Source organism: Elgaria multicarinata, chromosome 1 (assembly GCF_023053635.1).
Source record: "Elgaria multicarinata webbii isolate HBS135686 ecotype San Diego chromosome 1, rElgMul1.1.pri, whole genome shotgun sequence".
NCBI classification, from domain to species: Eukaryota; Metazoa; Chordata; class Lepidosauria; order Squamata; family Anguidae; genus Elgaria; species Elgaria multicarinata.
In genome coordinates, this window is record NC_086171.1 from 21,384,496 (window position 1) to 21,400,774 (window position 16,279).

The window sequence follows — 16,279 nt, forward strand, 5'->3', positions numbered from 1 at the left end:
ATGATAAGCCAAGTTCCCGCCCTTAACCGGGGGCAGTGAATTGTGGGGGTGAGCAGGCTGGCAGCGAAGAGCTGGTAAAGAGCAGTGGTACAGCTTTAGCAGCAGCAGCAGCAGCATCTTCTTCCCAGGACAGGACTGCTGAGCCAATCAGCATGATGATGGGGCGGGGCCAAAGAGGCGGACCCAGCAGAGTGAGAACTCTCCTTTCTTCTGCCTCCAGTTCAGCCTGAGGCTCCCAAAGGCAGACCTCCTGTGCGGCTCCAGGATTGCAGTTGCGGACCTGCTCCCGGTAGTAAGATGTCTTGCAGTGGCAGAAGTAGTCCACAATTAATGGGGCTGGGAGGGAATTTTACCTGCACACCAATTGGAAAAGACTGTGCAGGGTTTTGTTTGTTTTTGCCTTCCCCATTGCAAGATTAATTCCATTGTAAATAAGTTGATCTGGACTATCAGTAAATTCTTGATAACATTTGTCGCAACTTACATAGGCATGATAGGCATTGGGCTGGATCCACTGGTGAGGGGAAGCAGGATTGGGCTCCCTGCTCCCCCACAGTGAGGATTCCTGTAAAGGATCTCGGAGACATGGCACCAAGACAAGACCAGCATGGAGGCTGCAAGCTGGCCATGTCTGTGGTGGTGGAAAGGGGTTCACATTAGCAGTCTGTGTCGGGGTGTGCCCCTGACCCTTCCATCCACCACCAGCGCTCCTGGCATGCAAGCCAGAGGAATCAGTCAGCAGGCAGGATGGCCGATTACAGGATCCTCACCCTATGCTGCCACCATGCCTATTCAAGTGAGTTAATAAAAGTTGTGGCCAATTTATTATCCCAGCTATGTCTGTGTGTCTGTTTGTTCTCGTCCCTTTACCAGCTGGACTCATTTAAACACTGCCGACACAATATATTGATCAGGGCTAACTACAAAGCTGAGCATTATGAATGGACAAGTTTTAACCAATGAGCCAACTAATTACAACGTTTGGCACCATCACTGATTATGACTTGATGGTTTACTCTGAAGTATTAATAGAAAAGACTACTGTTCATTTCCTGCTCCTTGATTTTAAAGGAAATTTTCCCAGAAGAGGGGGTATGAATGAATAATTCTAGCACTTTGGCTAAGATCTGAAGGCACATTATACAGTAGATCTGGAGCATAGTTGGGGCAAGAGGAGGGGAAATTAATCACCAACAGTATCTGTTCTGCTGGTGGAAGAACACAGTTAGATACAACCCAATAGTCACATTTTGATCTGCTATGAAGTACCTCTTTGTCGAAGTTCTTCAGATTTTTTTTCCAGTGCTTCGATATCATCATCCAAGCCATCAGAGAAAAGAAGTAACACCTAAGACAGGTAGGTGAGATTAAAACAGAAATGATATATGGCCAAATCAGTAACATGAAATAGGTAGAGTGGTGCAATCTCATTCACCAAACACTGAGAAAGGATAATCACACACTTGAAGAAATGGAAACGGAGAAGATTCAAATTATTTTCACTTGGGTAGTAGGTTTTCTGTTAAACAACAACCCCACACTTATGCAGTATTTTACTTATTGGGTGTGAAAATAAATTACCTGATTTCGGTTTTGATCATGATGCTGAATAACTCTATTCCAAATTCTGTCCAAGAACTCAACATTGAGATGAGATGCACCGATTTTAACATTTCTGAGTTCCTCTAGGATTTTTTTAAAGTCAACTTGGAGCCTTGATGAGACAGGTTGGTCAGTGTTTTCCATGGCAATAGCCACACTGAACTGTGCTTTTGTTTCTTTGCCACAGCTTACAGTGCTGAAGGATGTAAGGTGCTTTAAAATATCAGGAAGATTGGCCACCAAACGCCGTTGACTATTAAATAAATAGTCCCTTGAACTCTGAGATGAGATATCAAATCCCATAACCACATCCACAAAACATTCTGTTTTAGGAAAAAATATCAGAAATCAATTTTGCATGTTAGTGTTGAAGAATGTCAGAAACAGAGAGAGCAGGAAAGAGTCACATTAGTGATGAAAATCAAACAAATTCTGATCCATTTACCCCTTGAGATTGGTTACCTCTGGATTTCTTGGGTGATACTGGCTCAACATATGTGTAGAGGTATCACCCTGGCTAGCTATGGCCTTAGCTAGACCTAAGGTTTATCCTGGGGTCGTCCCTGCCTGCTCCCGGGATAGCCTGTGTGTCACTTACATGAACAGGGATGACCCCGGGATGATCCCGGGATAAACCTTAGGTCTAGCTAAGGCCTGAATGTACATTGAAATGGATGTTATAGAATAGTACTCAGCAGAACTTAGGAACCACGCTAACACTTAGAACCGATCTACACAAACAACATCAGAATCATATGAAGCAGCTTTTGCCTGGACTGCAGATTACATGTAGAAGGCTTTTCTTGGACTGCAAGTGAGCTCCCTGTATATAGAACATTATCATGTAATGGAGAAAGCTAAATTGGAACCCTTCTCTAGGACATCTTAGTTCTGCAGCTAATTTTCCTGGGTTCTTTTGTTAGTTTCGGTGGACACCTGCATTTTGGAGTGATCCAGTCCAAAAAAGAAGAAGCAGCTCTGCCCATGAATCTGCTACACGTCTTTTAGAATCTGAATCAAAGACTGGAAGTGCAAGCAAGTTGATTTCATATTCTTTATTTAAAATTAGTATTTGAAACAATCAATTTTAAAGCTGTAATTAAGAAACCATGGAAGAAGCCCTGATTTCAAAAGATTCAGAAATAAACATGAATAGAAATAGGGCTGGGGACACTATAGGCAGGGCCAATGTCAAGGCTAGGCATGGTTGGGCACTTGCTGGGTTCCATTGACAGCCATCCCCTGGAGTTGCTGCTCCTCTTCACCATTGCAACATGCTTCTTCGCCTGCCTCTTGCTCAGATCCAGACAAACGAGGTGGTGAGGAGGAGCAGTAAATGCCGCTGCCTACTTTGCCATTGCCTTTCTGCCTGTTAAAGCTCAGTGTGTTTTACAAATTGGACGTCAATCTAATTATGAAGTTTTATTAGTGGTCTGTTTGCTTGTTTGCTCAGGATAGCTGTATTTTATGATGGAGTCCCTCTGCATTAATAATGACGGATGGATTTAAACATTCATAATGAGAAGGCTGAGGAAAGCAATAGATGTCACTAGAGGACTTTAAAAAATGCAAGGAGGAATCGCAGGGGGGTGGGATCCAACCCACCAACCTCCTTTAGACACTCAGAAGAGCCTGTGAAGCTCAGTGAGGTTTTGATATTCCACCAGAGTTCCAATCTGTCCCACTGCACCATACTGGCCCGATTCAGAAGAACCCTTTAAACCACAGCTTAAACCATGATGGTTAAGCCAGAAAGCCTTTTTCACCATGGTTAAAGCCATGGTTTAAGGTGTCTTCTGAACACAGCCTGGCTTTCTGACTTAACCGCCGTGGTTAAAGTGTCTTCTAAACGGAGCCAATGCTAACAATTTTTTAAGTCCCCCTGTTTCAAAAAGCAGATCAGGTGTGTTGTAGTTGGGGGGAAAAGAGCATCAGTAACTTTTGTAGGAGGCAGCATTTAATCACATGGTTCTCTACATTGTAGCCAGTGACAACAAAGAGAAAGTGAGGATGGTTTGGCCCTGTGATAAGAATCAAGTAGTGAAGAACCTTGGTAATGAACAGGTACAAAACAGAAGTAGCGACGAGATGGACTGGTGTTGTAACAGAGGGAAACGGAACAGGTTCATGGGATGGAGTGGGGTTTGATTGCTCCCCAGCAGGCCCTCTGTGGGCCAGATGATTTCAGGAAGGAATGGCCACTGACGTCACAGAGCATGGCCACACCCATTGCTGTTATCACCATGCCCATTCCAGCACTCCTCATGCCAAGAAAGGCAGAGTTCCCTGGCTGTGCCTGGTAATCACATGGAAGACTCGAGATGCTGCATGAAGTGACCCAGCTGCTGCTCAGGCCCTGCTTTGCAATGCGTCAGGGGAAGCCATGCAAAGCAACCCAGCCACCAATGTCTGTTATTTTTGATCTCAGATCGGAGACAACAGTGGGGATTCCCTCTGAGGAATGGGGGATTCCTCCAGGGGGTGGGGCTTGGAGGCCAAGCCATGCCCCCTGGAGGAGCCCAAGGAGGCTCCGAAGGCCAGATTAGGAGCCTGGCAGGGTGGATTCTACACTCCTGTTATAAAAAAAGGGAATTGAACTTTGAGAAGTACTAAGAAGGATTTGAAACTGTAAAAAAATAATTAACAATCTAGAAATGTATCTTTTCATCTGCAGTATCACCAGTAGACAGATAGGACAAAGATTTTTTTAAAAAATAGATGAATTGAACTGAACTTACTTGTTTTAACTTCTCTTTTACACCATTTTTTAGCTAGCTGTTTTGTAATATTTGACAGCTCACTGAAATCATCTAATTCATATCGTTTGTCTGGGGAGCCAGTTATCTGTTGAAGTTGCATTTCATCAACCTCACCGACTCCTATTGCATATATTTCCACGCCTTTCCCCCTCAGGATTTCTGCTGGATCAACAACATCATCATCTGATTTTCCATCAGTGATTAACAGCAACTTTTGATTAGCATATCTAGCTGATCTAGTTGATCTGTTCCGAGATGTGAACATGTCCTGCACTTGCCTGAGAGCACTTCCAATGTAGGTTTTTTTCTCAGACATCTTTGAAACATTGCTGATTTTATCCATCAGCTCTAATTTGTCCTGATATTTGCCCAGACAGAATTCTTCTTGGTAGGATTTACTGAACTGAGCCATGCCAAATTGTACTTCGCTCTTATAACCAATCCGGTCAACCAATTCTTTGAAGAACTTCTTCATCATCTTGAATTCTTCATCGGGTATAGTTTTGGAACCATCCATTAAGAAAACAATGTCTGCTTCGATGTCACATTCTGTGTGCGAGAGAAAAAGCATTGACCATTTAGCATTAATATTGCTCCAAAGTGCAAACAAGTTATATCTGGGGGCTCTCTATATGCTCTCTATATGCTATTTACTGTTTTACTCTGTACAGCACCATGTACATTGATGGTGCTATATAAATAATAATAATAATAATAATAATAATAATAATAATAATAATAATAATATTTACCCTGAGGTAGCTGCACAGTGATGCTGTGTTGATTATATGATGCAGCAGCCAACAAGCAGCCACAATGGGGCTTTTCCCCAAAACTGCTCCTTAAAAAAGTCACAGACTTATGGTGACTTTTTCCTTTCCACCAAGGTCAGCACATTTCCACCACCTGTTGGTGGTGACCTTGCTTCAGGTTGACGGTGGGAGCATTCTAGAGGCAGATCGAGGCCTGTGGTAGGTTGCTTGGGTCACGGGAAAGCAGGGCAGAGCACAGTAGCATGTTCCATGAGCTGAATGGCTTCTGGAAAGCCCGCATTCCCTCATGCAATGGGGATTGGCTGTTCCCACCACACAGCTGCAACGCCACAGGGTTTCTAAGGAATGCGCACCCAAAGACACCACCATGCGTTATTACACAGTGATGATAAATATATTCCGGACCACAATATATATATATATATATATATATATATATATATATATATATATATATATATGGGCAATAGTCATGTCAAAGGGATAGAAGTGTACACCGCTATTGAGTGTAAGATCTAGAACTTGTTTTCGTAGTTCTATGTGCTGCATCACACACTTGGTGCTTCTTCACACAGAGCATAGTCAAACTATGGAATTCGCAAACAAGAGATGTAATGATGCCCATCAATTTGGATGGCTTTAAAAGGGGCTTAGACAAATTCTTGGAGAAGGCTATCAATGGCTACTAGCCCTGACAAATAGGGGTGTGCATGGACCCCCCGATCCGCTTCTCTTCCAGATCCGCAATTTGCAGATCGGGCCGCTTCACTCCGCCCCGCTCCGCCTATAATCCGCTCCGCTGCGGAGCTCCGGATCCGGATCGGAGCTCCACTTTCCCCCCCCCATAGGCTTGCATTGAAATCCAAAAAAGTATACAACTTTTTTTCTGTTAAAGTTAGAAACCTCAAGTTTGGCACCATGACACCTCATGGATGTATACACATGCATGCCAAGACTCAAGCCAATCCAAGCGTCCCCTGATTTTTGGGGAATTTTTGAAAATCAGACAACCCATTTTCAGACATGGACTGTTCTCCAACAATTTGACAGATATTTTTTTTTTTGAAGTGGGCACCCTCACAGATGCCATCTAGATCCACAATCATGCCAAGTTTCAAGCAAATCCCATCATCCCCTGATTTTTGGCGAGGCTTTAACCTCTAACGCACCACCCATAAACCAAATTCACACCCCTTTCGATATTTCCGTCGATTTTCACGTTAGAAACCTCAAACTCGGCACCATGATAGTTTATTCTCGTATACACATGCATGCTAAGCCTCAAGCAAATCCCATCATCCCCTGATTTTTGGTGGGGCTTTAACCTTTTAACTCACCCCAAATCAAGTCCCATGCTAGAACTACGTCAATTTTCACGTTAGAAACCTCAAGTTCAGCACCATGATAGCTTATCCATGGATACACATGCATGCCAAGACTCAAGCCAATCTCATCATCCCCTGATTTTTGGGGAAATTTTGAAAATCGGACACCCCAGTATCTCAGGGATTTAAAGCTGCAGACAGCTCAATGGGGCCATTTCAAAGGAAATCCCAACATGCCATGAATTGGGGAGTAGAGATAAACCTATATGAAATCTTCTTCCACACTTGAAAATTGATTTGGAACTTCCAAAAGTCTAAGTGAGCGCAGGAAGGACTTATCCCTGAGTCAAAGCAAGACACACAGAAACCATCCCTGCGAGGTGGGCAGGGGAGGAGGGAGGGAAGGCAGGCAGGCAGGCAGCAGACATTTCTGGGGGCATAAGGAAGTGAGCCAAGGATAGTTTCAAAGCCAGTAATGCAAACCATCCCTGTGAGGAGGGAGCAGCACAGAGAGATGCCTTTTCTTTTGCATCCCATAACTAGGAGGCTAAGAGTAAAGCTTTGTGATCCTTGCTTCAGAGCTGATCGACTGCACTGTGATCACAGCCATTACTAAACAACATTACTAAACAACAAAATAATAATGTTAATAGCAACAATAATAACAACAACAACAATAAGGAGTTGAACCACAATGAAAGCCTGCCTGACTTCACTGAAGAGGAAAAGCCAGGAGAGCTTGGGCTATGGGGTGTAAATATAAAATTGAATAAAAAAATAAATAAAGGAGGGGTGGAATTAAAAGCAGCAGTGTTGCTGAATAAACAACAAGAAGATTTTTTAAAAAAAGGCTATATCTGTCTTTTACCAGTAAGAGGGAAGTGAATGTGCCCAGGAGGAGGGGGAACTGTGCCAATTTTGACTGGCCCTGTCTAGGGACCAGTCTTTAAGAAGCGACCTGCCACTTCAACTCATGATAGGCATTAGCTAGCTTGCTTCTCCACTGGTTAACCTTTGGAGGACTCTGATGACCCTCCAAGGGCAGGACACAGTGTCTGTGCACTGGGCACGTCCACATGCCCTAGGGGACCTCATCCCCTTGCACCACATCTATTCATTTGTTCACCAAGGTTAGGGTGGGTAGCAGTGCTGTGTTTCCTATCTGTTATTTATTTGCTTAGTATATGATTTCAGGTTGTGTTTGTGCATTTGGTGGGGCTACTGTTTTAAAAAAACACTGGGAAAAGTCCGTTCAGACTAAGAAAGAGAAGTTCCCAGTATCCCAAGTATCCCAAGTATCCCGTTTTGCCTATCCCGTCCTCCAACTTTGGGATCATGTGATCATGACCGGGAGTTGACTCTGCCCCTCAGCACTTCAAAAAGGTAAATCTCCCGGTTTTTTTACCTGATTTTTCCAAAAATTATAGCAAGCGGACCGCACCATGTAGAGAGCTGAGAGTAGGCTCAAAATGACCCCACAGTCACGACTCTCTAAGCACAAGAAGTGTAGGCAGCTGGTTGGCCACTGCATGAACAGAATATAGGACTAGATGAACCCTTAGTCTGATCCAACATGGCTCTTCTTACGTATTGCTTAGCAGTATGGAGATAATAATAATAACAACAACATTCTTAAAGCTCATCTTAGGTTGAGAGAGACACGCTGGAGTGATGTAGTCTTTCCTAACCTAGGGTGACGATATGGAAAGGAGGACAGGGCTCCTGTATCTTCAAAAGTTGTATAGAAAAGGGAATTTCAGCAGATACCATTTGTATACATGCAGCACCTGGTGAAATTCCATCTTTATCGCAACAGTTAAAGCTGCAGGATTCCTGCCCTCTTTTGTATCTTGTCACTCTAGCTATACTACCCTGTGAAGTAGGTTAAGCTGAGAGTCACTGACTGGCCCAAAGTCACCCAGTGAGCTTCATGGCCATGTGGGGACTAGAACCTGGATCTCCCGGGTCCCAGTCCAACATTCTAACCACTACACCACACTGGTTCTCAATACATGTGTCATACAAAAACAGTCCTGCCTTTGACTGAAAGTCTTGAGCCTCAGGATATCTGCACTGTTCTCTTTAGTGGTGAGGTTTACAGGCAGCAGCATGAGCTCGACAGACGCTATCTGGGGACACAGATCTATCCATTACTATACCAGGAAGAGAAGTTGCCCTTTCAGCCTCCAAGAAGAGATGGAGATTGCAAAGGTTGGGCTTCCTAAAGTACACTGAGAGTCAAACTATATGCTATGCTGAGCTCTGTGTTATTTTCCTGTGCATTTCTTTTTGACCAGAAGCAGGTTTGGTTTGGCAGGATTCTAATATGAACACAAGAGGTGTAGATAAAGAGAGGCTGCTTAATCTCTCAGATCAAAATCTGCCCCCGTCTAAGGCCTTAGCTAGACATACCTGTTATTGTCTGACAGAGGGGTGAAGAATGAAGATCCCGCAATGTTTTTATCGCGAGATCGCCTCCTCTGTTTACACACAGCGTGCGACGACCTCAGAGGGAGAGGCGTCGCGCCCAACATTTTTTAATTTTTAAAGAGCGCTCATGTGCAGAAGGTCTGGGTTGTTGTTTTTTTTACAAATATAATCATTTTCCCATTCCCCCACCCCACCCCCGATGGGTGCAGCGCTCCTGAGGAGCTCTGCGCCCCATGCGTGGGCCCCAGCTCCTCGCAAGGAGCTGGGACAAACCGCGGTGCCCGGCCACATGTTCCGTGGTTTCAGGCTCAGCCCGAGACCGTGGAAAAAACAGGCCTAAAGGGTAGGGCGAGATCCTGGGGCAAGGGAGGGATCATCCCTCCCTGATCCTGGGATCCCCTGTGCGTCATGTGGACGCACAGGGATGATCTCAGGGATCGCTCCAGGATGGCCTCTGTCAAGGAGATAAATGTAGCTTTCTGAGGCAAACTGTTGAGAGATAAGAGATCTCTATTGTATTTTGATCTCTCTTGAAAAAGATGGCACAAGAAGATTAGTAGGAAATTATTCCACAGTTAATGAGTATAGGTTAGTGCTGTGCTCTGTTATCCCCCCCCATTATTCTGTGAGTGGGTTTTGCTGAGTGGGATTAAAAATAATTCCCATTCAGTTTGGGTTTAACACTAAAAAATAATCTATTCTTATGTCGAAGTAAACTATGGGTAAAAGCTGAGTGGGGAAAAACACTAAACAGTAAAATAAAGGAAAATAATGCTTATTTAAAAGGGATTTCAAAAGAGGAGACATGGCTGAACTTGCCCTGAGAATAAAAACAGGAGATCAGAGCTTCAGGTGACACAACAATCCAGTAGAATTGGAAATGGATGTTATCCCAACACTAAGTCTGCCCCATGATTTCGAAACCAAAAGAATACAGCTTTTGAGAACAAAGGGAGAAACTGAGAATTTGTCCTGAAGAATGCTTCCACTTCCCCCTCACTTCTAGAACCCCAACTCTACCAACACAGCAGACATTAGGGTAGATTGCTCTATGCCTCAACCTAAAAAAACAATAAATACAGCAAAAAAAATATCAGTCAGTACTTTACCTGGCTTTGAAATATTACATAGTTCATCTGATAATGTCTTGGATATGTTTTGTAGCCCATCAAATTCATCCACATAAAACACGTATTCTTTTGATCCAGCCATGGTCAGAAGTTCATCACTCTTTGCTCCTTTTATCCCAATGGCATAGATAATAATTCCATTGTCTCTGAGTTTCTGTGATATTTCATGAAGGTGTTCCTTATCATTGGAGTCACCATCAGTTATGATCATAAGGACTTGGGGGACATCCTTCGATTTGCGGCTGCCACGCATCTCAGTGAACAGAGCTTCTGAGTGTTGAAGAGCCTCGGCTGTGTAAGTGCTGCCTCTTAAATGAATGTCACGCTGGATAGCGTCAATGACTGCTGATTTTTTACTATAGGTATTAAGGTAGAACAGCGTGTGTGGATCATCTGAATACTTCACAGCTCCAAACCGAACATAGTCATTGTCAACTTCAGATTTATTCACAATGCCAATCATGAAATCCTTCATGAGATCATAGTCTGTGTCACCTATGCTGCCAGAACTATCAATTACAAATACAACATCTAAACGTTCTATCCTTTTGCACACTGGAAAGGAAACAAGATATAAACATCATTAATGAAACTGAGAACATGTAAACATATAAACAAGCAACGATAAAAGCACAATTAATCAAATTGTTCATATATATATGCAAATTCATTTCACTTTATGAAATAATGTATGCACAAGAATTCTTTATTGTTGGCCTTGATATTATTAGTGATGTGCTCTTCAAAATGCTTTTTTTGCATCTCTTATTGTTTGCTTGCATCGACTTTGTGCAAGCTTGTGCTCCCTTTTATTTTCCTCACTTGGGCAAGACTTCCATTTTCTGAAGGAAGCCCTCTTTTCTACAATAGCTTCCTTGACACTGCTTGTTAACTGTGCTGGTGACCTCTTGGACTTGGTGCTATGTTTCCTAACCTATTTCTCCCCAGACCCCCTACCCCACTTCAAAGAAGAAGTGTTTTCCTCCCTCGTATGGTTCTCTATTCTGTTGCAAGGGCAATGTAAAAGAAGCCTAATAGCTTATGACTTAAAATAATATTCTCCAAAGCAGATATTTGAAACAACAATTCCATAGCCCTAGCCAGCAAGGCAACAGGCACAGGTGATGGGAGTTGTAGTTCACCACATTTGGTGTGTTGAACTTGTCATGGCTTCTTTCTCTGAAGCCAGCTAAACACCATAATCTCTTAAGTACATTTCATACCCAATTTAATAGATGTTTTTGTCAAAGTGAAATACCCAGCTTTTGCAGATGGCCATATCTATTCTCCCTGCCATTTCTTATTCCTAATTAATAGAGCTGTGGAGCTCCATCGAAGCTTCAATCTTGTGGAGAGGGGTCGGTGTTAAAACCGTTGGATACCTTAGAAGCAGAACGGAGGTCTGTCATGGTTAAAGCCATGATTTAAGGTGTCTTCTGAACAGGGCCATTGACTTTGTTTTCCATTCAGAATTCTGTCTGAATGGAAAACAAAGTTTTAAGTAAGAACAAGGGAAGGCAACAATGTGTGATTGTTGCCTTCTCTTGTTCTTACTTAAAAACTTCCCTTATCCCCCTCCCCCCCCATTTCCTTTCCCCCCTCCTTTATCCACAAATAAATGTTCTGTAAGCTTTTGGACATACGGCTACATTCTTAAAAAAGGAAATTTCTCACTAAAACCTTTCTCAGATGGCATGGTTGCTAAGTTACCCTTTTGTATTCTTATGATATTTCATAAGATATGTAAAGTTCTGTGATTCTGGGTTTTGAGCAAGAAAAGCAAAAGTGTCTTCCTATTTATTTATTTTTTCTAGAGCTGGGGTGAAAGTGGTGGGGTGAGGGTGCATCCTTGGCAATATGGCATAGAATCTCCCCAGGAAGCTGAGGTGAGGATCAGCCTCTGATGGAAGTCTACCAAAATTCTTTTCAGGGAGAACACTTCTAAAGAAGAGAGGGTCTGTTGGTAGGAAAAGTCACCCCCTTCTTAGATCCATAACATTCCCATAGTTCAGATAGGAGGCCTGAGGCCAAAAATGGCTTTCTGAAGGCTATCCACTGAATCCATGGCAGAGAGGAGAATTAAGTCAGGGACCTCCTGAATTATGGCTCAGTGTCTTAGTACAATAGCATTTGAACAACCTAGAAGAATTGATATTGAGAGCCACAAACAGGAGAATTAGCCATTCTGTGATCACTGACATATTCACAGAATTCAGCAATTGTTTTTGTACAATACCTGCCTGCATCACCTTGTCCACTACTAAAACTAAAAACTTGAATTATATTTCTGATTGTGCAATTTGGGTTTGGGAATGTATGAATTATAATGTAAAAGTCCCTGATGAAAACATCACAAAACAAGATTGCTTCCCAGAGAACAGAAATTTCCTGTACTTATTGAGCAGAAAACTCCCCCCTCACTCCCCCAACAATGCATAGGTTCCCAAGACGAAAAGAAACAGGACTAACCTTCCTGGGGATCACATATATCAAATATGATGTTGCCTTCTATCTGCTTCAGAATATCAAAGTTTTCCACATAAAACACTTGCTCATATTTTCCGCTTATCTCTTCCAGTTGTGTTTTATTGGCATTAAATATTCCAACTGAATAGATAATGATGCCTATCTTCCTCAGAGCTGCGGCTGGAGCTCTGACTTCATCTTGTGCTTCCCCATCTGTGATCAAGATAAGAATCTTGTTGACAGAAGGCCGCGCCCCTTTGGCAGGTTCAAAATAATCAGAAACAAATTTCAGTGCTCCTCCAGTAAGCGTAGTTTCACCTATGAGAGACATTCTCTCAATGGCCGCATTGATGTCAGTTTTTGCATAATACTTGTTGAGTGGGAACTCTCCTTTATTTATGTCACTGAACTGGGCAACACCAATCTGCACACGGTCGGGACCAACGTCAGTTTTGTTCACCAGCATCTTCATGAAGTCTTTCATTTTCTCAAAGTTGTCAGGGCCTATGCTACCAGAGCTGTCCACTAGGAACATGATGTCAGCCTTCATTTCTTTACAGGCTAGAGGAAAATATATATAATATTTTTATTAATTACGAAAATGTATAGGCTGCCTTATTACAATACATTCTCTGAATGGCTTACAGAATAAAAACAAGAGAAATTACAAACGAATAGCAATATAACAAAATATGAATGAATGAATGAATGAATAAGTTTATTACGGTATAACAACCAGCACTCCAATCAAACACCATACAATTTAACACATTTAACACATTACATTACATTACAGATGTGGTACGTGAATATTATTATTGTCTCGCCACCTTACGGCGTGAGATGGCTGCAGCACAAAATCTTGCCACTTTTACAGTAACTTGAGTGTTCATGCCTGAGAAAAGATAATCTAAACACACTTTGTCTGTTCTACCTGGGAATTTTTTTTATAAGTGGAGTTCTTAAGGAGACTCTGAGGTCTTTATACAGGTGGCAGTAAAGTAAAACATGGGCTATTGTCTCAACATCCCCCGACCCACATGGACATTGCCGTATAACAAAATATGATGTGACATAAATGTCAGTCCCAAAACAAAAGTGTAAGAGCTAAAATGGGTACAAAAGTCTACAGCAAATGTAAAAGGCCCGAGAATATAAACTGGTCCTTGCCTGTTGCTGAAACGACGAGAGAATGTGTGCAGCATATAAATAAGTCTGTGTGGCAAATGAAAGAAACAAACCAGACAGGCAGACTTATGGGTTATTAAAGGATCACAACTTTATTGAATGTTGCCTGAATAGGATTGGTGGAAGCATAAGGCATGGATACTGTCATTGGACAATCCTCCTACTGTCTGATTCCCCTTCCTCACCTGCTAGCCAGGACATTGGTATCAAAGCACAGGGTCAGGGGCCCACCATGGTGCAGACCACTAGTGTGACCCATTCCTGCCATCCTCGATGTGGCAGGCTAGCAGTCACTGAGCTGACCTGGTATTTATGCTGTATCCCCAAAATTCCTTAAGAAGGGTGTCCGACTATCCAGTTTCCCCCAGATTTCCCTTGGTTTTTGTTACGTCCTGGGACTCTGGGGGTAAAATTTAATATTTTTTAATAATGTCTGGGGAAATCCCAATGTCCCTGCTTCTCCCAAAAGTCTTGTGTCTCACGAGGCATCAGAGCTTCATCCCAGAAGTGTTGGCCCAGACTGAAAGTTGAAATTGCACTATTTTCTTATTTTCCCCCCCAAATACATATTTAATTTATTGCATGCAACAATTGCATCACATATTGATTGCTTATTGCTATAGAAATATATTTTCCCCATGCCTGTTTATAATCTTCTGCAGTTTCTTTTATTTTTATTTGGATTATATTTTCGTTAAAGAATTATATTAGCCATGTTCAGTCTCATTTTGTGGGTTTTTTTTTCTTTCCCTTACATTTTATTAAATAAACCACTCGCCTGATTTTCTGAGTGGTTAGTAAGACTGGAAATAGTATTTCATCTTGAATGCTCAAGTGGTAACCTAGATAAAGGGCCCCAGACATCCCCCTACATGTGTCAGAACCCCATAGTTCCCAGTTCTGCCTAGAAAAACTGGCTCCCAAATCAATAGATGTCATGGAAGCACAGCAGCAAGGACCCATATTTGCTTGAGAGCATTAGCCTGTGAAATTAAGATTCTGTATATTGGAGTAAATATCAGGAGTATTTCCCTTACCTTTTTCATAGCATATGTTTTGACCAAAATCCTTTTTTATATCTTTCAAGGAGTCAAATGCGTGCCCAAAATAAACCCTGGACATTGAGCCAGCGATTTCATACAACTGTGTTTTATTAGCCTCTTTCACACCAATAGCATAGATGATGACATCTTCATTCCTCAACTTCCTGGCAGGTTCCAGTACACCGTCATGTGCTTCTCCATCTGTCAGCACAATGAGATAGCAGGGCACTTTGCTGTCACGCTGCTTTCTTGCCTTTTCAAACAATGGCTGCATGGAACGTATAGCTGCTCCGGTATATGTATCTCCTGTCAATTGCTTGATATTATTAATGGCTTTCTCTAAATTGCTGCTTTTAGTGTACTCGTGAAGTTCAAATTCTGTTCTATAATTGTTTGAGTATTGCACAACTCCAAATCGAACATGATCAGGCCCTACAGTAAACAGTTGGACCACTTCCTGCAGAAAAGTCTTCATGTCAATAAAATCATCCCAACTAATGCTTGAAGAACCGTCAATGAGAAAATAAATATCCGCCTTTTCTGTGCTCTCACATCCTACAAGAACAGAGAGATTTTATATGGCATTAGGCACTGATAGACCCAAAACATAAGCACAAGGAGATGCAACAAAGTGGTCAACAATATAAGAAGAGGGCCAGACGCAGGTGGAACTTTTTATATAAAAAGTCTGATGGATAGACTGTTAGTAATGATAGCAGAGAGAGCCTTTGACACCAGTCTACTACATAAGAAGAGCCATACTAGGAGGCAATAAACTGAACTGTGAAGTGGACTGAAGATCAAAATGGAGAGGCGGGTAAGAATTATTATTATTATTATTATTATTATTATTATTATTATTATTATTATTATTATTATTTTCCTGGCAGATCTTCTCAGCCACACCTAAAAATACCTGTAATGTAATGACCGGCAGCCAACAAACTTGTAAGTCTGGTTCATGAGGTCTCAGCCTAGGAAGATCTTTTGCACTCTTGGCCACTGGCAACCCATATAATGGCAAAGATAAAGTAACCCATAAACTATAAGCCAAGGAATACCAGCCATTTCAGTGCCACAAGATGAAAGCGTTGACTGGTCAAAAAGATCCCTTAAAAGGAAAACTACCACTATAAGATGTGTTGAGCCCTGCTCTTGTCAGCTAAAGCCTGCTAAAGTCTACTCACTGTGTTAGATCTTGTACACAGATCTTGTAGCAGAATTTTGGAACTCCGTGAAGTCCATATTTCTGCTCATTAACAAACTCACTACATGAGGTTAGGGATAAGAAGCCACCAAAAGGAGATGTACTAGCATGCAACTGAGGTGATTCTATATCTAAAATCCTAGATTTTAGCTGTCCTGATTCCTTCTTATGGAGAATGAATTAGAAACAGAATTAAATCCCCATTGAGAAGGGCCCAGGGCCTAATCTACACCAAGCAGGTGTAGTGGTGTGAAAGCAGTATATAAAAGGCAGGAACCACACTACTGTTTTAGAGCGGTATTGAAGTGCACCGACAACTGTTGGGGCCCATGACACATACCATATACCACTTTCAT

At 42.2% G+C, this 16,279-nt stretch overlaps 1 protein-coding gene across 2 annotated transcripts in view; it reads right to left on the reverse strand.

Annotated features, from left to right (window-relative positions):
- LOC134397680 (collagen alpha-6(VI) chain-like) overlaps positions 1-16,279 on the reverse strand; it is a 69,965-nt gene that overhangs the window by 38,265 nt on the left and 15,421 nt on the right. For both annotated transcript variants that reach the window (XM_063124553.1, XM_063124545.1), the window contains exons 5-10: positions 14,711-15,271; positions 12,489-13,046; positions 9,999-10,574; positions 4,341-4,910; positions 1,582-1,925; positions 1,270-1,348 (exon numbers count right to left, since the gene is read on the reverse strand). In XM_063124553.1, coding sequence (XP_062980623.1) covers positions 1,270-1,348; positions 1,582-1,925; positions 4,341-4,910; positions 9,999-10,574; positions 12,489-13,046; positions 14,711-15,271 — 2,688 coding nt within the window. The remainder of the gene's footprint in view (positions 1-1,269; positions 1,349-1,581; positions 1,926-4,340; positions 4,911-9,998; positions 10,575-12,488; positions 13,047-14,710; positions 15,272-16,279) is intronic.